General features: G+C 42.6%; 1 protein-coding gene across 2 annotated transcripts in view; it reads right to left on the bottom strand.

Annotated features, from left to right (window-relative positions):
* The window catches only part of Nup160 (nucleoporin 160kDa), a 56,123-nt gene extending 35,609 nt beyond the window's left edge, over positions 1–20,514 (bottom strand). For both annotated transcript variants that reach the window (XM_013030043.1, XM_013030044.1), the window contains exons 1-10: positions 20,376–20,514; positions 19,980–20,091; positions 12,723–12,933; positions 11,131–11,353; positions 9,479–9,557; positions 8,817–8,931; positions 7,536–7,694; positions 6,038–6,115; positions 4,907–5,004; positions 1,430–1,514 (exon numbers count right to left, since the gene is read on the bottom strand). In XM_013030043.1, the coding sequence (XP_012885497.1) occupies positions 1,430–1,514; positions 4,907–5,004; positions 6,038–6,115; positions 7,536–7,694; positions 8,817–8,931; positions 9,479–9,557; positions 11,131–11,353; positions 12,723–12,933; positions 19,980–20,091; positions 20,376–20,475 (1,260 nt within the window). In that variant the 5' untranslated portion in view covers positions 20,476–20,514. The remainder of the gene's footprint in view (positions 1–1,429; positions 1,515–4,906; positions 5,005–6,037; positions 6,116–7,535; positions 7,695–8,816; positions 8,932–9,478; positions 9,558–11,130; positions 11,354–12,722; positions 12,934–19,979; positions 20,092–20,375) is intronic.
* Positions 20,515–21,405: the final 891 nt, after the last annotated feature.

Genomic DNA, 21,405 nt, shown 5'->3' with positions numbered 1-21,405 from the left:
CCTCAGCACCACATAAGCAAAAAGAAAAAAGCCAGAAGTGGTGCTGTGGCTCAAGTGGTAGAGCGCTAGCCTTGAGCTGAAGAACTGAGGGACAGTGCCCAGGCCCAGAGCTCAGGCCCCACGACCGGACCCCCCCCCCAAAAAAAAAGAATAAGCTTGTACCCAAGCTTAAGTTTTATGAAGATGGAATGCTAATCAAATTGATTTGATAGTTACATTCTGTGTACATGTATCATGATTACACTGTATCCCAAAATATAAATGTATATACCTGCATAATTATTATGCCAATGAATATATACATTATATCTACTAAAAATTATCAGAAGCTATAAATATAAATATGTACAACTATTACATATATACAATTATAAAATATGTATACAATTATTAGACATATATACATTACATATACACAAACATGCCAATAAATATAATTATGTCCATTTAAAATATATAATTACTATGCCTATTAAAAATTATCAAAAGCCAAGTCCTAGTAACTCACTCTTGTATCATGCCATCTATTCAGGCTAACATGTGGAGGATCACAGCTGGAAGACATCCTGGGCAGAAAAGTGAGCCTCTGTTTCTAATTAATTAGCAAATAAGTGAGACTAGAATGAAGCATTACCCACATAAGAAAGGTGAGTGAGGCACTGAATTCAAGCCCAGTTCCACCACCAAAAAATCAAATGTCTGCGAATGTGGCTCAGTGGTAGTGTGCTTGCCTAGGATGCACGAAGCGTTAGGTTCAATTCTTCCATACCACATAAACAGAAAAGTTGTGCTGTGGCTCAAGTAGTACAGTCCTAGCGTTGAGCAAAAAAAAAAAAAAAAGAAGCTCGAGACAGTGCCCAGGCCCTGAATTCAAGCCCAGTCTAGTTTGTAGGTATCCTACAAGCACAAATAATATAATGGGCACTTAGCATTAGTGCATGCCCAGAATCAATTCTCCTTATTTGATTAAAAATCTCTTATCTTTCTTTGGGAAGCCATTCTTTCTCCATCTATACTCAATTAACTTCACCCAGTACTGCAATAGCAAGCCCAAGATGGATCTGTGTCCCATGCCAGGCTAGAACTAGAACTTCTATCACTTCTAATTATAGTAACCAGGTCAGGAATGAACACATGACTCAAGCCAGGCCAATGACAGCAGTGCTCTCTTTCTTCTAGGGTTACTAAGTTTACAGAATGCAAACTCTTTTGGGGAGAGTCTGCCTAAGAAAAGCCCAACAGGACCATCATAGAGAGAAGGGAGGAGCCAAGCCCTCAAGGCTTTGTTCTACTTCAGGCTGAAACAGATGATACTGAACTTCTTAGCAGCAGAAATCAATGTGTTCTTTTTGGAGGATCAGTTCTAATAGCACGGTCTCCCACCTAGAAGGGCAAGCCATCCCCCTATGCAGCACTTTAGCATGCTTACTCTGGGGTCTTGGTCATCTCTGATGACAATATCTTCCTCTGGCAGAGACTGTATAAAGACTGGATTCCATTGGCCTGCAACATTACTATGGAGAAAAAAAAAGTTCAACAATTTACATAAAAATGAAACTTTCACTGTTGGAACTTTATCACTGAAATGAACCACTTGATTGGTTCTATATTAGTAGTCTGTTACAGGTGTCCTCTTTCTACCTTCCAACTTCAAACTTTAACCTACTAATAGGCCACATTTATGCTGCAGTTAGTTTTTGTCATGTGTGTGTGCCGGTGCTGGAGCTTGAACTCAGGAGGCTTGGGCAGTCCCTTTATTTTTTCCTGCTCAAGGCTAGCACTTCTGACTGGTTAATTGGAGATAAGAGTATTACAGGCTTTTCTGCCTAGGCTAGTTTCAAACTAGATACTGACATCTCAGCCTCCTACAGGCATTATCCACTGACTCCTGGTTGCAGTTATTCTTTTCTAAACATTATGCCAGCTGCAGTTCTAGATATTATTTATGTATGCCTTATGGTAATTATTTGGAAGAGATATTATACATGCTTTTACAGATGTGAAGAGTGAAGTTTAGGATATATCACAATTAGATTCCTAACTTGCTTTAACTACAGACTTGTGTAATTTGCTCAAACGCTATTTGCCCTCTTATCATTTCTGAGGTTTGGCTTGGGGTCCATCTGGGCATTTCTAGAATCTAACCTATACTGTTGACCTAAAGGGTTCTATTAGCTTCATGTCTCAAGTTGTATTTCACAGAATCTTTCAAGGGTGTATATGAAAGTGCTATTTTAGCACTCAGAAAACTGAGGTAGGAGATCATGAGTTGAAGCTAGCCTAGTCTATTTTTGGGGGGATGGGGGTGTGAAGAGCTGGGAGCTAGTGGCTGGCTCACACTTGTAACTCAAGAGGCTGAGATCTGAGGATCATGGTTCAAAGCCAGGAATGGCAGGAAGTGAGACTTGTATCTCCAGTTAGCCACCGAAAGCTGTAAATAGAGCTGTGACTCAAGTCATAAAGTGTCAGCCTTGAGTGAAAAAGCTAAGGGACATTGCCCACACCCTGAATTCAAGCCCCAGAACAGTATACACACATACACAGGTTCCACTTTAAAACTTTTGTTTTTCTGGCAGTCCTGGGCTTACACTCAGGGTTTTAGCATACTAGCCAGCTCTACTTCTAGCTTTTTGATTTTTTTTTTCTTTTTGGTGCTTAACTGGAGATAAAAATCTCATGGACTTTCCTGCCCAAGTTGGCTTTAAGCTGTGATCTCAGATTTCAGCCTCCTCAGTAGCTAGGATTACAGGAAGAACGACCAGAATCCAGATAAAATTGTTTTGTTTTGTTTTTTAATGTATTTGTAGGGGCAAAACCTTGGGTTTGATCCTCAGTAGTGCAAAAAATAAAAGTTTTTGTTGTTGTTTTTTGTCATTCGTGGGGCTTGAACTCTGGGCCTATGCACTGTCCCTGAGCTCTTCAGCTCAAGGTGAGCACTCTACCACTTGAGCCACAGAGCCACTTGCAGTTTTCTGGTGGTTAATTGGAGATAAGAGGCTCAGGGACTTACTTGCTCTGTCTGGCTTTGAACTATGATCCTCAGATCTCTGCCTCCTAAGTAGCTAGGATTACAGATGTGAGCCACCTGTGTCCAGCAAAGGAAGTATTTTTAACCAATAAAATATTTTAAACTAAACAAGTGTCATATCTGTAATCCTAGCTATTCAAGATTGAGCCTGGGAGAATCACTGTCTGAGGATACCCGGGGAGAAAAATGCAAGATTCCATCTCAACCAAAATAAGGTGAGCATAGTGGTTCGTACCTCTCATCCCAACTACAACACAGGTAGTGAAAACAGGAGGATTGTGGTTTGGGCCAGCTTGGACTAAAAGTGAGATTCTATAAAAAAAAAAGCAAAGAGCAAAAAGGGCTAGGGGGTGTAGCTCAAGTGTTATAATCCCTGCTTGGCAAGCATAAAGCCTGGAGTTCAAAACCCCAGTACCACTCAAAACAGAAAAAAAAAAGCCAAAATATGTCTCACATTAGAGATTACCAACATGTGAAATTGTATTATTGTGTGTGTGTGTGTGTGTGTGGTGCTAGGGATAAAACCTAGGGCTCTGTGCTAGTCCAATGTTCTACCACTAAGTTACATACCCAAGGTCTTAAATTATACTCTAATTTCATGTTCATAAAACAACATTTTTTTTTTTTTTGGGTCTGGTCGTGGGGCCTGAACTCTGGGCCTGGGCGCTGTCCCTCAGCTCTTCAGCTCAAGGCTAGCGCTCTACCATCTGAGCCACAGCACCACTTCCACTTTTTTCTTTTTGCTTATGTGGTGCTGAGGAATGGAACCCAGGGCCTCGAGCATGCAAGGCAAGCGCTCTACCACTGAGCCACCTTCCCAGCCCAACATTTTGTTTTTTATACTGCCATTTATTTTCTCCTGAAAGAAAAACAAAAAGTTTGACTTAAAAAGCTTGAGAAACATCAATTTTCCACTCTATTTCTCCTCTTGTGATGAGGAAATAAAGAACATAAAGGGACTTGCAGTATCTTAGTAAGTTGTAAGCAGTTGGAACAGTTTTTGCTTAGATGTAAACTTCTAAAATCTAGGTATTTCTGTTAAATGTAGTCTCTCCCAAGAAATATATATATATATATTTTTTTTTTGCGGGGGGGGGGGGGCCAGTCGTGGGCCTGAACTCTGAGCCTGGGCGCTGTCCCTCAGCTCTTCAGCTCAAGGCTAGCACTCTACTACTTGAGCCACAGCACTACTCCCAGCTTTTTTATTTTTGCTTATGTGGTGCTGAGGAATCAAACACAGGGCCTCATGCATGCAAGGCAAGCACTCTACCACTGAGCCACCTTCCCAGCCCCAATAAATATAATTTCTATATCTTAGTCTAACCCTAAACATCCCTAGCTCATTCTAAAATTAAAGGGCAACAAATACCAAAAAAAAGCCAGAAATGAAGTTGTGGCTCAATTGGTAGAATGCTAGACATAGCTTTGAACAGAAAAACTTAGGGACAGCACCCAGGCCCTACATTCAAGCCCCAAGACTGGCACCAAGAAAAAAAAAAAAAAGCCAAACACAAAATAATATAAATGCAAAAGAATGCACTTCTAAAATAGATCAAAATCCTTCAAATGAAAACCCTTTATGGGCTGGCAGTGTGGCTTAGTGGTAGAGTGCTTGCCTAGCATGCATGAATTCCTGGGTTTGATTCCTTAGTACCACATAAACAGAAAAAACCCAAAGTGGCTGGCCCTCAAAGGATAGAGTGCTAGCCTTGAGCAAAGAATCACAGGGACAGTGCCCAGACCCTGAATTCAAGTCCCCGGACTGGCAAAACAAAACAAACAAAAAAAATCTTTATTTGGTCCCACATAAAGAGTTTTGTTCTTTCAGCATGAAACTGTTTAGGGTAAAGCAAAATGAAAGAATAAAGTAACTCATACTGTTCAAAGTTGATGTATTTCACAATTGTTTGGTTCTCAGCATCATGCCATAGGGCCCAGATATCCGTGGAGGTTAAGGCAAAATCAACCAATGTCTCCTAGGAAGAAATGGGGAAAAAGGGTTAAAATATGAAAGAAAAGGTAGTAGTTGGTAGCAACTTAAATTTATATGATAGGAGAGGTAAATGCAAATAAAAAAACAAAACTTTGAATAATATGAACTTGGTATTAAGGGCAAATAAAACTTTATTTCCATGTATCATGAAATACTCAGTTTGAAAGTCTACAATCTCATTACAACACTTTGGTTTGAGATGACCACTATGATCTACAACTTCTGGGCTCAAGCAGTCCTTCATATATGTGTGTGTTTGTGTGTTTGTAAACACATATCTCCCTGGTACTATTGGGGTTTAAAATCCAGAGCCTGGAAGTTTCACTCATAGCTGGTCTTCCACTTGAGTCACACTTCCAGTCATACCTTTTTTGCTGGTTAATTAGCAATAGGAATCTCAAAGACTTTTCTGCCAGAGTGGCTTCAAACCAAGATCGTATCTCAGCCTCCTAACTACCTAGGATTATAAGTGTGAGAAAGCAGTGCTGGCTCCAATACTAGTTTTTTGGGTCAGTTGTAGGGCTTAAAGACTCGGTGCCTGGGCACTGTCCCTGAACTCCTCTGCTCAAGTGTTCTCCCACTCTAAGCCACAGTACGACTTCCAGTTTTCTGGATTTTTTTTTGGGGGGGTCCGGTCGTGGGGCCTGAACTCTGGGCCTGGGCACTGTCCCTCAGCTCTTCAGCTCAAGGTTAGTATTCTACCACTTGAGCCATAACGCCACTTCCGGCTTTTTTTCTTTTTGCTTATGTGGTGCTGAGGAATCGAACCCAGGGCCTCAGGCATGCAAGGCAAGCGCTCTACCACTAAGCCACTTTCCCAGCCCCGACTTCCAGTTTTCTGGTAGATGTTTGGAGACAATAGTCTCACAGACTTTCCTGTCCAGGGTGGCTTTGAATTGCGATCCTCAAATCTCATCCTCCAAACTAGCTAGAATTACAGGTGTGAGCCATCAGCTCCTGGCTTCCAATACTTTTTTATTCTACTTGTGTGGCATGCAAAACATGATTCAACTTACCTGAGAAGTAAAGAGTGAGGAAATGTGATCTAGGCAGTAGCGGTTATGCTCAATGCTACCCAACTGGAAAACGCAGAACTGTGAAAACACAAATTAATAAATTTATTACTTGAAATAATCAAATACTATAGCAAAATACATGTAACATAAAATTTACTGTCTTAACCATTTAAAAATATATAGTTTAGTAGTGTTAAATTCATTCACACTATTGTGTAAACAATCTCTAGATCTCCATTCTTTTTGATAATTCTATTGTTTAAAATGGCAATGGGCTGAGAAGGTGGCTCAGTGGTAGAGCGCTTGCCTTGCATGCCTGAGGCCCTGGGTTCAATTCCTCAGCACCACATAAGCAAAAAGAAAAAAGCTGGAAGTGGTGCTGTGGCTCAAGTGGTAGAGTGCTAGCCTTGAGCTGAAGAGCTGAGGGACAGCACCCAGGCCCAGAGTTCAGGCCCACGACCGGACCCAAAAAAAGAAAAAAAATAAAATAAAATAAAAAATAAAAATAAAATGGCAACTTCAGAGCTACAAGTTCAAGCTCAATGGCAGATTATGCCTAACTTAACATGGGTAAAGTCCTCAGTGAAAATCCAAGAGAATGTTACATGAAACACAACTGAAGGAAATGAGAGCAGGATCAGTACTCCCATTATCTACAATCAACATACAAAGAACACAATCAGGAGACAGACAGGTGTCTCAAATATGTGAAGGGCTGATCTTCTGGAAGAGACAATAGACTATGAATCAGATGAATGTATCAGTTGCATGATAACTTTGGGCTTTAGATAAAACCATCTTTGAGAATGAGCACATTTTCTTTCCTTCTCTTCCATTTCATTCCTGAGCAATCCAGTACTAAAACAATTAAGTGGCTAGACAAAAGCAGGTAACTTTGCCAGCCCAGGGAGTGCAGTGGGGAAGTGGGGTTTCAGAGAGGAAATCAGTCTAGGGAACATCTGTACAGGTGCTTCTGTGAGAAGGGCAGGCATGTAGTATAGGTGAAATGGCCCAGTGTGGTAAGAGTTTAAAGAATGGTTGAGGACATAGCTCAGCAACAGAGAGCTTGCTTAAAAGGAAAGACAGACATAATCACAGACTAAAGTGATGTGGCATACACCCTGGGGAGTAGCCTGCTTAGGGCCACTCTCCAGGTTCAGTTTACAAGTAATCACAATTATTTCCAAACATTAACTTCTCTTTGAGCACTTAGTAACACCTACCTCCTTCCCATTAATTCTAATATTTTTCACCCGGATTTCCAAATTTGACTCCTTAATTTTGGTAACTTATCCTTTCATATTCCTTTAAATTCTCTCATCATGACCCTTCCTTCAGGATAATCTACTTCACACATGAGCACAAAATCTTCTATCATATCAGAAATAGCACTTAAACATCTACATTGGAACAAAGGGCTTAAAATAGACATAATGAGCCTATTTCTTCACATCAATACACACAAAATAAGTTGGCACATGTCCCATTTGTTGCTTACTTGTCCTCGTTTTGGAGCATGTATGTATATTCCTAGGTAGAGTCCCATGGAAGGGGAATAAGCAAGTCGTAGCTTGTGACCAGTCCCTGAAGTGAACCTAAGGTCTTTGTTCACAGGAACATATTCAAGCATGTCAGCTACCATCACGCACATTTGATCCTGTCCAGGATAAGAGTTAATAGTTAATCTGGAAGGCATATTCAGGAGAGAAAAACATCTTCTATCATTTAAAAAAGTTTTTTGTTTTTTTTGGTTGTTGGTTGTGGGGCTTGAACTCTGAGCCTGGACTCTGTCCCTCAGTTCTTCAGCTCAAGGGTAGCGCTCTACCACTTGAGCCACAGCGCCACTTCCAGTTTTTTCTGTTTATGTGGTGCTGAGGAATGGAACCCAGGGCCTCATGCATGCTAGGAAAGCACTCTACTACTGAGCCACCTTCTCAGCCCCCAACAGATTTCTTTTTAAAGGGTTAAAATAAAATGTACCCATTCAGTCTGATAAAAATCACTAGCTCAACAGCTGGGGACTGGTGGCTCCTACCTGTAATCCTAGCTACTTATGAGGCAGAGATCTGAGACTCATGGCTCAAAGCCAGCCTGGGCAAAAAAGTCTGTGAGATTCTTATCTCCAATTAACCACCAGAAAACTGGAAGTGGCACTGTGGCTCAAAGTGGTAGAGCTCTAGCTGAGTAACAAGCTCAGGGACAGCACCAGGCCCTGATAGTTTAAGCCCCATGACCAACCCCACCCGCCTAAAAAAAGGTGATAACTCTTTGAAAATTTTATTTCACCAACATTTTATTATCACTGAGTTCTTTATAGTCAGCATACATTAGCTGTATAAGAGAGGGTTCTAGTGTGACATTTCCATACATGTACAAATGTGTCCCAATTTTTACGGCATGCAGGAAGCTGTGGGTTTGATTCCTCTGCACCACATACATGGAAAAAGCCAGAAGTGGTAGAATGCTAGCCTAGAGCAAAAGAAGCTCAGGGACAGTGCCCAGGGCCTGAGTTCAAGTCCTGGGACTAGCAAAAAACAAAAAGAAAGAAAGAAAGAAAAGAAAATGAACTATATAACTAGTGGGAAAAGGTTGGGAGGGAAAAACTGGGAGAAAAACAGGGAAAAGGTGACATTGTTCAAAAAGAAATGTATTTATTACCTGACTTATGTAACTGTAATCCCGCTGTACATCATCTTTACAATAACAAAAAGATAATTTCATCCTTTTCACAATTCACAATCCTATTTTAACAAATAGTAACTATAAATGTAGTATTTACCTTGTAAGACCACATTCGTAGTTTATGATCCTGACACAGGGCAAAGATAAAGGCATCATGCTCAACACAATGAACAGCAAGACTGAGGGCACGATCTGATGGCCCCTGATCACCTCTTAAAGAAAAAGGCTGAGTTTTAGAATTTTACAGTTGCAAACAAGCTTGGTCATTAGAATTTGCATATCGGCAGATGTATTAAATTATAAATGCACAATCTTGGCAGAAGGAACAAGAGTTTACATGCTGCTGTATGACAATTACAGTTCTTAGTTTTTATCTATTTTTACAAAAAAATTTAAAAGACTCTACGTAATAATAGAAAACTGTTGCCCTTATATTGTTTTAGTCTAACTAAAAAAAAGAAACGTTATTACTTTAGTAATTTTATACAAGATTGAATTCTGTTGAGTCAGGACAGAGCACCAAAGTGGATGTGGTGAGAATATAAACAGTAAGCCAGTTATGCTGCCAAGGTGTCTCATCATAAACAAGGCAGCCTGCTGTGGTTTTCCTCAGATGCAGTGTGATGCTATTCTACACCTCCTTTCTCCTCACTGTAATGTATGCCTTGAAGAAAGACTGGAAGCACTAATAGATACCGATCAAAGCAAAAAGATTACATCCTCTCCACACCAGGCCTTTACATGTGAGAAACCACTCACCTGATAGCTGTTGGCATCCAGCCTGTGAGCAATCGCTGCATCACTGAACTCTGCTTCAGTTCCACAACTGACACTGTCCCTGCAATGACATCACCATACTTACAGAAAACCCAAAAGGAAAAATGAAATAATCACAAACAAGGTCTTTATAACAGGTGGTAGGCTTCTGCATTTCTGTAATTAACAGTGTTTTAGATGTACCTTTCCTATAGATATCATACTAAAAATCTTTTCAATCAATACTAGTGATAATAATAGCATAAGGAGTCTAAAATGAGACAAATAATATTGCTGCTCAGAAGAAACATTTTGTTTTTTTTCTAAAAGACTTTTCATGACCACCCTTTTCAAAATTCAAACCCTGGGCTGGGAAGGTGGCTCAGTGGTAGAGCGCTTGCCTTGCATGCATGAGGCCCTTGGTTCGATTCCTCAGCACTACATAAGCAAAAAGAAAAAAAGCCAGAAGTGGTGTTTTGGCTCACGTGGTAGAGCGCTAGCCTTGAGCTGAAGAGCTGAGGGACAGCACCCAGGCCCAGGGTTCAGGCCCCAAGAATGGACCCAAAAAACAAACAAACAAAAAAAAACCAAAATTCAAACCCTCTCTATAGCCAAATATATCATCATTCTGTCCCTCTTGCATGTTTTGTTTCTATTATTCTGCTCAATTTAATTCTCTACTACTTTCCTTCCCCCAGTGGACTACTATGTTCACACAGACAGTGGCTTATTGCTAAATCTCTAGACCCTAGAATTATCTGGCACACAGAAGGTACCTCTACATCTTGCTTTTTTGAGTAGTTTGTTGAAGGAGACTTATGGACTTTTCTGGAGGCTGGCTTTAAATCACGATCCTCAGATCTCAGCCCAGAGTAGCTAGGATTATAAGTATAAGCTACCAGCACCCAGGATAACTAATGTTTTCAATGTATCAATCTGCTTGAGATGTTCCTGAAGAGGCATAAGAACAGATCTGGTGAGATATTTACAAAGCTAATGCAATAATCCAGAGAAAAGATAGTGGTGGGCCGGAAAGGTAGCTTAGCAGCAGAGTACTTGCCTAGCATGCATGAAGCCCTGGGTTCGATTCCTCAGTGCTATGTACACAGAAAAAGCCAGAGGTGGGGCTTATGTGGTAGATGGAGTGCTAGTCTTGAGCAAAAGAAGCTCAGGGACAGCTCTCAGGCCCTGAGTTCAAGTCCCAGGACTGGCAAAAAAAAAAAAAATGTGGTAACTAAGAACTGGTAGTAGTCTAGTTTCATTCCAGTTAATTACAAAATTAACTTAATTACAATGCCTCAACCTGGACAACTACCCAACTTACCACTAACTATAGGACTTAAAATTGGGTATCTATCTTAAATAGTATGCTATATCATACTCTAGTATGCTTTATATTTCCTTAATCATTGTCTAAAACTCATTGTACAGAAGCAATTCCTAAACTGCCAAGTTCAATTTCTAAGGTCCTGTTAAATGAATGCTTACTTATTTGTTTGACAGATCTTCCTATGTAACCCAGGCTGGGCCACAAAGGACTCAAACTTACGCTCCTCCTGCCTCAGCCTTCCAAGTGCTGGGATTACAGGTGTGCACCACCACACCCATCAACATTTCTTAATTCAAGTTAATCCATGCTCAGTTCCCATTCTTACCAGGCATGTCATAAGGAGGTAGCTTAAGAACAAAGATGCCCCCAGCAGCAGATGGTAGAGCAAACAGAGCCTCTCCATCACTGCTAAGCCAGGCTGCTGATGTGGTACAATTAGGGGCTATTCCCGGTACTGCTGGAATTAGTTGATAGCTGCAAGGATCCCTGAAATCAACTTTTCCAATGTCTGTGAATATTGATTGCATCTGACTTTCAACTACCAACTCCTGTGGGGTAATGAAAAAGAAAAATCTGTTAATATCAACGTAACCTGGAATTTTGCTTAGTTCCTCTTACTCATTAAGAAAACTTATAAAGAAGAAAAGTTGCCCTTAAGAAAACTATTGAGAGCTGGGCGCTGGTGGCTCACGCCTGTAATCCTAGCTACTCAGGAGGCTGAGATCTGAGGATCGGGGTTCAAAGCCAGCCCGGGCAGGAGAGACCTTGAGACTCCTATCTCCAATAAACCACCAGAAAACCGGAAGTGGCGCTGTAGCTCAAGTGGTAGAGCGCTCGCCTTGAAGAGCTGAGGGACAGCGCCCAGGCCCAGAGTTCAAGCCCCACGACCGACCAAAAAAAAAAAAAAAAAAGAAGGAAACTATTGAGCCAGGCACTGGTGGCTCACATCTGTAATCCTAATTACTCAGGAGGCTCAGTGCTAAGGACCATGGTTCAAAACCAGCCCAGGCAGAAAAGTCCCAGAGAAGTCCCTGAGAGACTCTTATCTCCAATTAACCGCTCAAAAACTGCAAGTGGCATAGTGGCTCAAGTGGTAGAGTGCTAGCCTTGAACACAAAGAGGCTCAGGGACAGCACCACAGGCCCCAAGTTCAAGCCCCATAATCAACAAGAAAAAAAAAAAAAGTAAGTTATTGTTAGCCAGACACTGGTGGTTTACACCCATAATCCTACAACTCAGAAAACTCAGAAGGCTGAGATCTGTTTGCAGCCAGCCTGGGTAAGAAAGTCCATGAGACTCTTATCTCCAATTAACCACCAAAAAGCCAGAAGTGGAACTCAGGGACAGCATCAATGCCATGGGCCCAGAGGCGGGGTAAGGGGAGACATAATGCTCTTTTCTTCTTTTTTTCTGACAATCTTAAGTATTAGTACATAGTTCAGGCTGGCCTCAAACTAAGGATCCTTCTGTTTCAGCCTCCCAATGCTGGAATTACAGGTGTCACTATGCCAAGTAAAAGCTTTTTTTGGACATTTTAATAGCCATCGAAGTATGCTTCTCAGGACTAATAAGGAATCCAAGCTGGGTACTGGTGACTCATGCCTGTAATGCTAGCACTGAGGAGGCTGAGATCAGAGGACAGAGGTTCAAAGCCAGCCCAAGTACAAAAGTTGGTGAGACTCTTTATCTCCAATTAACCACCAGAAAATCAGAAGTGGAACTGTGGCTCAAAGTGATAGACTGCTAGCCTTGAGCAGAAAAGCTCAGGGACAGGGCTGAGTTCAAGCCTCACGACCACCATCACTACCAACAAAAACGTAATCTCAATTTCCCTCAATAACAAAGAATATTTTTCTTTCTAGCACTAAAGTTGTGATAGAATAATTTGTAAAAAGATATTAGTCTTAACCAACTTACACTCCTATACATCCGGGAAGGGTGTGGTAAAAGTAGCCTGTGCACTGTTTGATTGGTTAATATCAAGATCATCACATGATTCTGAGTCTCAGAGACATAAACCCCTCCAGGTAAAATGCTACAATTTTGGAACTTTAGGCGAACTGCATTATTCAACAGGTTTATGTCCAGTGACTCCTCCACCAGCTCCAATGTATCCCCAGAAGTCTTCCTGTTAAGAAAAGAGACATTTAAGTTTATACTTAGTGTCCAAGTGAATTTAGCAGGAAGTGGTGCTGTGGCTCAAGTAGTAGAGTGCTCACTTAAGCTCAAGAGCTCAGGGACAGTGCCCAGGCCTAGAGTTCAAGCCCCATGACCAACCAAAACAAAAACAACAACAACAAAAAAGCAACACACACCAAGTGAATTTAGCAAATTTGAAAATTTTGGATAAATTCAGACTAGTTTTACTTTCCAAATTACCATATTATCTAGATTTATAAAACACAATATAGGGGCTGGGAATGTGGCTTCGTGGTAGACTGCTTGCCTAACATGTATGAAGCCCTGGGTTTGATTCCTCAGTATCACATATACAAAAAAAGCCCGAAGTGGTGCTGTGGCTCAAGTGGTAAAGTGTTAGCCTTGAGCACAAGAAGCTCAGGGACAGTGCCCAGGCCTGGAGTTCAAGCCTCAAAAATGGCAAAAAATTAAAAAAAACAACAAAACAAAAACAAACCCCCCCCCACAGTATAGCAAAATTCATATTTCATGAAGATGCTGTTAAGCACATTTCCAAACTTGCTAACCCATTTATATAGGATAATATTGAATGAAATCTCTGCTTGTAATGAAAATTAACAACACATATATTTATTACTTTAGTAGAACGTGGTATCCACATATACTATTTAGTGTCAAACAAAAGACTTTAATTTCACATTTTGATTATTTCTTAATGTACAACAGCACCAAAAATAGCAAACTTATGATTTCCCCTTTATGTATAAGACAGGGTAGTTTTTCTCACTAAAGAAATATTTTCAAGTCGGGCACCAGTGGTACAAACCTGTAATCCTAGCTACTCAGGAGGCTGAGATCTGAGGATCGAGGTTCAAAGCCAGTCCAGGAAGGAAACTCCATGACACTCTTATCTCCAATTAACCAGCTATGGCTCAAAGTGATAGAGTGCATCTTGAGCAAAAAAGCTCAGGGACAGTGCCCAGACCCTGAATTCAAGCCACATGACCAACAACAATAACAAAAAAGACAACATTTTGTTATTTTATGTTCTTAAAAAAAATCAATTCTTAGAAAAAGATCTTAAAAATGGGCACCAAGTAACTTACAACATGTCACACATCTAAGAAGAAAGGATAGTACATGCTGTGCTTAAACAAACATGCTGTACTAGGTTATAGGGCAGAACTCTTCAGGTACATCTCTACCATGTGGTAGCCTTGGAACCACATAAACTATTAAACTTCCTATAACCTCATCTACATCACCTGCATCCTTCCAAAAACAAAGGTCTCTTTCCAACAATAATACCAATCTCCGACTTTCTCAGGTATATCTTTCTTGTATCCATCCATCCATAGCCTTCCTTTGATATTCAAATACACTGGTCCCTGGCCTCCCTTCACACCATCCCACTCCTAAATCCCCTCTCTTAATCCAGTTATCATATCCTGTCCATTCTCCTCCATAGCCAACTTTCTCTATTTTCTCATCTCATACTCCCTACTCTACAGAACTGGGGATTAAAACCTAAAGCCTCACACCTATCACTTGAATTATGCTTCCAACCTTTTTGATGTGTGTGTGTGGGGGGGGAGGGGGCATGAATTCAGGGACTGGGTGCTGTCCCTGAGCTTTGGATCACCATGGCTAGAGCTCTACCTTTTGAGTCACAGCTCTACTTTCAGTTTTCTGGTGGCTAATTGGAAATAAGAGTTTCATGGACTTTACTGCCCATGCTGGCTTCAAACCATGATCCTCAGATCTCAGTCTCATGAGTAATTAGGATTACAGGTATAAGCCACCAGTGCCTGACTGTTTTGTTTTTTGTTGTTTTTTTCCTGGCTGGTAATGGGATTTGAACTCAGGGCTTGCATACTGTCCTTGACCTCCTTTGCTCAAGGCCAGTGCTCTACCACTTTAAGCCACAGTACCACTTCCAGTTTTCTGGTGGTTAATTGGAGACTTTCCTGCCTGGGCTGGCTGTGGACCATGGTCCTCAAATCTCAGCCTCCTGAGTAACTAGGATTACAGGCATGAGCTCCCAGTACCAGCTATTTTGTTATCTCTCTCTATCTTTACCCAGGCTGGTCTCAAACTTATGATCCTTCATGTGCCATCATCCAACTAGCTATGTTTCTCATACACTTCCAATAGATCCTTCAGTTTCTTTTACTTGATTTTCTAGCAGCATTTCACATACTTGACTACATCCTCCTTCTTAAGTCTCTCCAATCAATGTCTTTTTTTTTGGGAGGGGGGGTCTGGTCATGGAGCCTGAACTCCTCCCTCAGCTCTTCAGCTCAAGGCTAGCACTCTACCACTTGAGCCACAGTGCCACTTCTGGCTTTTTTTTTCTGCTGATGTGGTACTGAGGAATCGAACCCAGGGCCTCATGCATGCAAGGCAAGCGCTCTACCACTAAGCCACCTTCCCAGCTCCTATCTCCTATCAATTTCTATGAAGGTACCCTGCCCTGATTTTCTTCCCACCTCCTCAGCCATTCACTCTCCTGCCCCTTGGCCTAATCTCTACATTCAATGTTTCCTCAAACTCTGGTCTTCAGTTACTGTACTCACTATACATATTCTCCAGAGGCACACCTTGTCCTTTCCTAATAATATAAGCATCATTGACTCTGTTGATTCCCTAGAACTACTTTGTTTCTACTAAGTTATTCCACTGACACAATTTCCTGGATCTTCAGCTTCATCTCTGAATAATCATCTTCCTACCTTCTGGCTCTGCATCTTCCCTGAGGGCACTGCTCTCCTGAAAGCCCTCTCTAATACCGCCACTTTCTTTACTCCTTCCTTTTCTTTTTTTTAGGTGGTCCTGCAGCTTGAACACAGGGCTTGGGTGCTGTCCCTGTGCTTATTTGCTCAAGGTTAATGCTCTACATGTGAACCACAGTTCCATTTCTGATCCTCAGAAAGGATCTCCATGAGAGATCCTTAGATCTCATCCTCCTGAATAGCTAGGATTACAGACAAGAGTCATTGACACCCAGTATCTCACTGTTTTCTTTCCATTATTCTTCAAGGATAGACACAAATGCCCTACTGGTTCTTTACTGCTACTTTAAGCCACTCTTTATTCGTCTCTGCCTGAAATCACTCACTCTTGAAGCTTAAAGAATCAGACAACCTGCGAGGGACTCTCACTGCATACACGTTAGACAAGTGCTCTATGCTAAACTATACCTTGTCCTGTCATAATTCTTAATTTTTCATCATCTACATATTTTTTAATCTCATTTTTTCCATTCCTTGGATTTCTCTCTTCTAGGAACCACAAGCATCTCAAGTGTACCTACTAGGTGATTCCCAACTGCACATAGATATACTATTATTATTCCTTTAGACTTCTCTAGTTTTCTACAACTATCATTTGAGATCTCTGCTTCCCTCATAGCAATATTCCTTCAAAGAGCTGTTCTGTACCCACTCCATTCAGGCTGTTGCCCTATTACTAGAGAAGTAAACAAAGTCATCAATAACCTCTACAATGAAAAGGTCAATTTTCAATCTTACTTGACTTATATGCAGCATTTTCAGTTTTTCTTTCCCACTCTCCTCTTGAAATATTTCTCTTTGCTTCTGGCATATCATCCTCTTTGTGTCTGGCTTTCACCTCAGCTATACACTCATGAGCTCCTTGGCTGTTTCCTGATCTTCCTAACTGTTGTAGTACTTCAGGATTCATTCCTTAGATCTTTTCTATACAAGCTGTTCTCAACTGGTGGTGATTCTGCCCCATTCTCCAAGGACAACTCACAATTAGCTACAGTGATTATTTGGTTGCCACAATAAGAGTCATGAAATGAGTGGCTGAAGGGGTTATTAGCAGACAAAGGTTAGGGATCAATACTCTACACTACACAGGACAACTCTTCTACAACAAAGACTTATGTGGCCCCTGAGAAACCTTTGATTTGCTCATTTGCTACGTGAGCTCATTCATTATATACAATATATTGACTAATGGCAACAATTCCCAAATCTCTCTCTACATATCTTTATTTAACCCAATCTCTCCACACAACTCACTCTATTTCAACACTTTCCTCTTGAGTATCTATTAGTATCTCAAGCCAACCCTGCAGAAAACAGAATTCTGGGTCTAGGACATGGCTCAATTCGTAGAGCATGTGCACAATATGCAAAAAGCCCTGTGTTCAATCACACACACACACACACACACACAGAAAGAAAGAGGGAAGAGGGGATGGGACTCAGAAACAGAGAAACCAAGAGACTGGGCTGGGAAGGTGGCTCAGTGGTAGAGTGCTTGCCTTTCGTGCATGAGCCCCTGAGTTCGATTCCTCAGCACCACATAAGCAGAAAAAGCTGGAAGTGGTGCTGTGTCTCAAATGGTAAAGTGCTAGCCTTGAGCTGAAGATCCGAGGGACAGCCCCCCAGGCCAAAATAAATAAATAAAAATTAAAAAAAAAGAGAAACCAAGAGACAAAGACAGAGAAAGAATGAATTATGAAGTCCTAGACCCACTAAAGTTGAGAGATAGGAAAATCCAAACAAAAATCTACAGTTTTCCAACATTAGAGAACTTTTTTTTTTTTGGTTAGTCACAGGGCCCGAACTCGGGGCCTGAACTCTGGGCCTGGGCACTGTCCCTCAGCTCTTCATCTCAAGGCTAGCACTCTACCACTTGCGCCACAGCGCCACTTCTGGCTTTTTCTGCTTATATGGTGCTGAGGAATGGAACCCAGGGCCTCATGCATGCAAGGCAAGCGCTCTACCACTGAGCCACCTTCCCAGCCCCACAGAGGAATTTTTATTAATCATAGTTGCTCTAGACAAAAAAGCAGCTATATGTGGCTCAAGTGGTAGAGCACTAGCCTTGGGCTGAAGAGCTGAGGGACAGTGCCCAGGCCCAGAGTTCACGCCCCACGACCGGACCCCCTCCAAAAAAAAAAAGCAGCTATAGTCTATATCTAATACAACAGCAAATTCTAACAAATTCAGCTCGAAATAAACTAACAAATTTATTCTTGTTTTATTTATTTTTAGCACCTCAACATAGACTGAAATGCTTTAGGCATAGAAAGTATTTCTTTCCTTTTTTTTTGGGGGGGGGTGGTCCGGTCGTGGGGCCTGAACTCTGAGCCTGGGCGCTGTCCCTCAGCTCTTCAGCTCAAGGGTAGCACTCTATCACTTGAGCCACAGCACCACTTCCAGCATTTTTCTTTTTGCTTATATGGTGCTGAGGAATGGAATCCAGGGCCTCATGCATGCAAGGCAAGCGCTCTAGCACTGAGCCACCTTCCCAGCCCCAGAAAGCATTTCTTAAATGAGACTTGTGCCTCTTAACATGTCTGTTTTAGACTTCAAACCTGTAACAAAACAACACCAAAAACAAAGAAAACACCAAAAAATACAAAAACGAAAAACAATGTCTGTTTGATACTACTTCAAATTTTGTATGTCTACAAGAATTAGTCACATCATTCTAAAATCCATTTTTTATCTCAGAAGTGGCAACCCTGGATCCATATCTAGTTGGTCACATCAGAAACTAAGAAATTGTTCTTGGGGATGGAAAGATGGCTTAGAGGCTAAGATTCATGAAGCCCCAGTTTCGATTCCTCAGTACCACATAACCAGAAAAAGCTGGAATTGGTGCTGTGGCTCAAGTGGTAGAGTGCTACCCTTAAGAAAAAGCTCAGGGATGGTGCCCAGGCCTTGAGTTCAAGCCAAGGACTGGCAAAAAAATAAATAAAAATCCTTGATTTTTTTTCTTTTATCTACATCTGTCTATATATTTAATCTGTCACCAAGGCAAAATCAGTCTACTCTTTAGACATATTTTGAGTGCATATATATTTTTATTTTCTTAGCTATTCTCATAATTAGCTATCATCTTACTTCAGACATCATAAAGGCAAATTGTTTTGTTTTGTTATGTTTGCCAATCCTAGGGCTTGCACTCAGGGCATGAGCACTGTACCTGAGCTTCTTTTGCTCAAGGCTAGCATTCTACCACTTGAGCCAGAACACCACTTTAGGCTTTTTCTGTTTATGTGGTATTGAGAAATTGGGCTTCATGCATGCTAGGCATGCTAAGACACAATCCCATTCTCAAATTGTTCTTTTGTATATCTATTTAACTGAAATAGTCAATGAAGTAGGCTGTCATTTTAAAAATGTACTTTTGATTAAATCAGGAACTTCTTGATAATCTGACATTCTTAGAAATGGCCTGAGAGTTCTTCATGTTCTCTGCCTACCTCTCGAGGCTCAACATCTCTCAGATCATTTTGTTTGACCCACTATATTTACACCACATAGACCATTTAGTATCTTCCTCAAGTCTGGCAAGTTCTTTTCATTGCTTTTGTATATGGCACCTGTTAGGCTCCTCTCTTCCCCAACTAACCTTTCAGCCTTCAGATCTTAGTATAATCGACCTTCAACGTTCTTCCCTGCCCTGTCAATAACATTTGGTCTTCCCATTAGCCTCTCAGATCCCTACTCTTCCCTTGGTGCAAATATGAAATCTGTATTTATAGATCTATGTTGTGATCATTAGTTTACTGTCTTTCTCCACTAATCTGCTGCAAGAAAGCTGAGTCTACAACTATTCTCACACAGCAAGATCATAACCGTTTACACAATGAAAAGAATAGCTATTTTTATTCATTATTTCATCCCTGCACCTAGCACAATGCCTGCCAGGTAGAGGCTCAATGATAACTTCAGAATAATGGACGCTGTAAATAACTATATAAAACATAACAGGTTCATGTCTAAAATTGCTCTTCAGGGCTTCTTTATCGCTATGCAACATTCCTCTGGTTTTAGTGCTGTCAGAAGGGTACAACTCCTTGAACGTGTATCAAAATCTCCTCTAACTGACACGAGCTGAAAACAGTCTCTTGCCTAAGGTCGGTTACTGCCGGGCAGGAATGACGCTTTGGAACAGGCAGTAATACATTCACTCGCCCCACCACCTGGCCTACGGGGAGTGCGAGCGGGTGGGTGGGGTCGGAGGGAGGGGTTTGGAGAACACGGCACTTACCAATGAATGAACCTGTTCCTGGTGACGGAGAACAACTTGCCGCTTTCCACATAGTAGAAACCTCCCGCGCTCTCGCTGAATTTCCCCGCACCGGCCGCGGCAATCGCGGTGCCTGCAGAACGAACGCGGTCAGCCCCGCACACGTGGTCGTCCGGGGATGACAGGGACCGAGCGTGCCGAGGGAGCGGGGCGTGACAGAGTGACAATCCATACAGCAGGAGGGAAGGGGGAAGAGGGTGGCAAAGGAAGGAACGGGTCCCTAGGAAAGCTCTGACCCAGAGGCCAGACAGGCATGTGGACCGTAAAGGATGAGCCCCGGGAAGGGGGGGGCTCAGGGACCCGGAGGAAGTGACGAGGAGAAGGATGGGATCGCACCGCCCCAGCGCACTTCCGTACCAAGGCTGCAGACGGTGAACTCGCGGAAGTGCCTTGGTCTTTCACGCTCGGCTCCGCTCAGCTCGAAAAAGCTGCGTTCCAGGGATCCCGCTGCCGCCATCTTCCCGCCGCCGCCGCCGCCGCCGCGAGGCCCGACGGGATAGGGGCGGGGTGTGCTGTCGTCACTTCCGGGGGGCGAGACGAAGGATGCCGCGGACCGGCGGGGCCGAGCGCGGGAAGAAGGAAGGCCGGCTCTCCGCTGCTGGATGAGGGTCTTTTCGTTGGCGGGGAACGACCGGTGGGCCGGGATTGAAGCCGAACGCGACAGGCGGGCGGGGCCTTCGGAGCGGCTGGCTGGGCGGCGGCGGGAGAGCGGTGGCCCCTTTCCCGCCAGCCTCAGGGCTGGGGCGGAGCCGGGTTGGTTTGAATTTCTCTCGGCCGGCCGGGGCGGGCTGCGGTACCTCGAGGGGCGTGTCCGGGTCTTGGGGATCCCGGCTTGGAGGGGCTGCCTCTTCCCCCGTCTCTTTGAGCAGTCGGCGGGATGGAGGTGAGAGGGGCCTTTGGTCTCGTCCTGGCGGTTTTGTGCAAAGGCCTGCGAGTGTGTTCTGCTGTACCTTGTGGCCGTGACCTTGCTGCGGTCAGCCGCACGCCCGTCACGCGCCGGGGAGAAAGCAATTTGCCTTCAGTCCCCCCCCCCCCCCGCCAGCTCATTCTTACCTGTCAAATGCACTGAGGGGCCCTGAGCGGACGTTTCGAGATATTTAAGAAATAGATGCTCAACATCGAAGGCCAATTGCCAGGAGGATATTTTTTTCCCCTCTTTAATGATGACCTGGGTCTGCTCAACATTTTTTTGTGTGTGTGACAAGGTCTTGCTATGTAGCCCATCCTCCTTTTCCACTTTACTAGTGCTGAGATTACAGGAATAATCCCATGCCTGTTCCGCTGCTAAGCGTTTCTGTAACCTTGGTGTTACTAGTGCCTGCAACAGTTTTTATTTCATTCATTACAATTGGATCAATTCTTCTTCCTCCCCCTCCCTCCCCTTCCC

The sequence above is a fragment of the Dipodomys ordii genome, unplaced genomic scaffold (assembly GCF_000151885.1).
Source record: "Dipodomys ordii isolate 6190 unplaced genomic scaffold, Dord_2.0 Scaffold125, whole genome shotgun sequence".
NCBI lineage: Eukaryota > Metazoa > Chordata > Mammalia > Rodentia > Heteromyidae > Dipodomys > Dipodomys ordii.
Note: the sequence above shows the minus strand (reverse complement) of the source record. Positions and strands in the feature narration are given on the sequence as shown.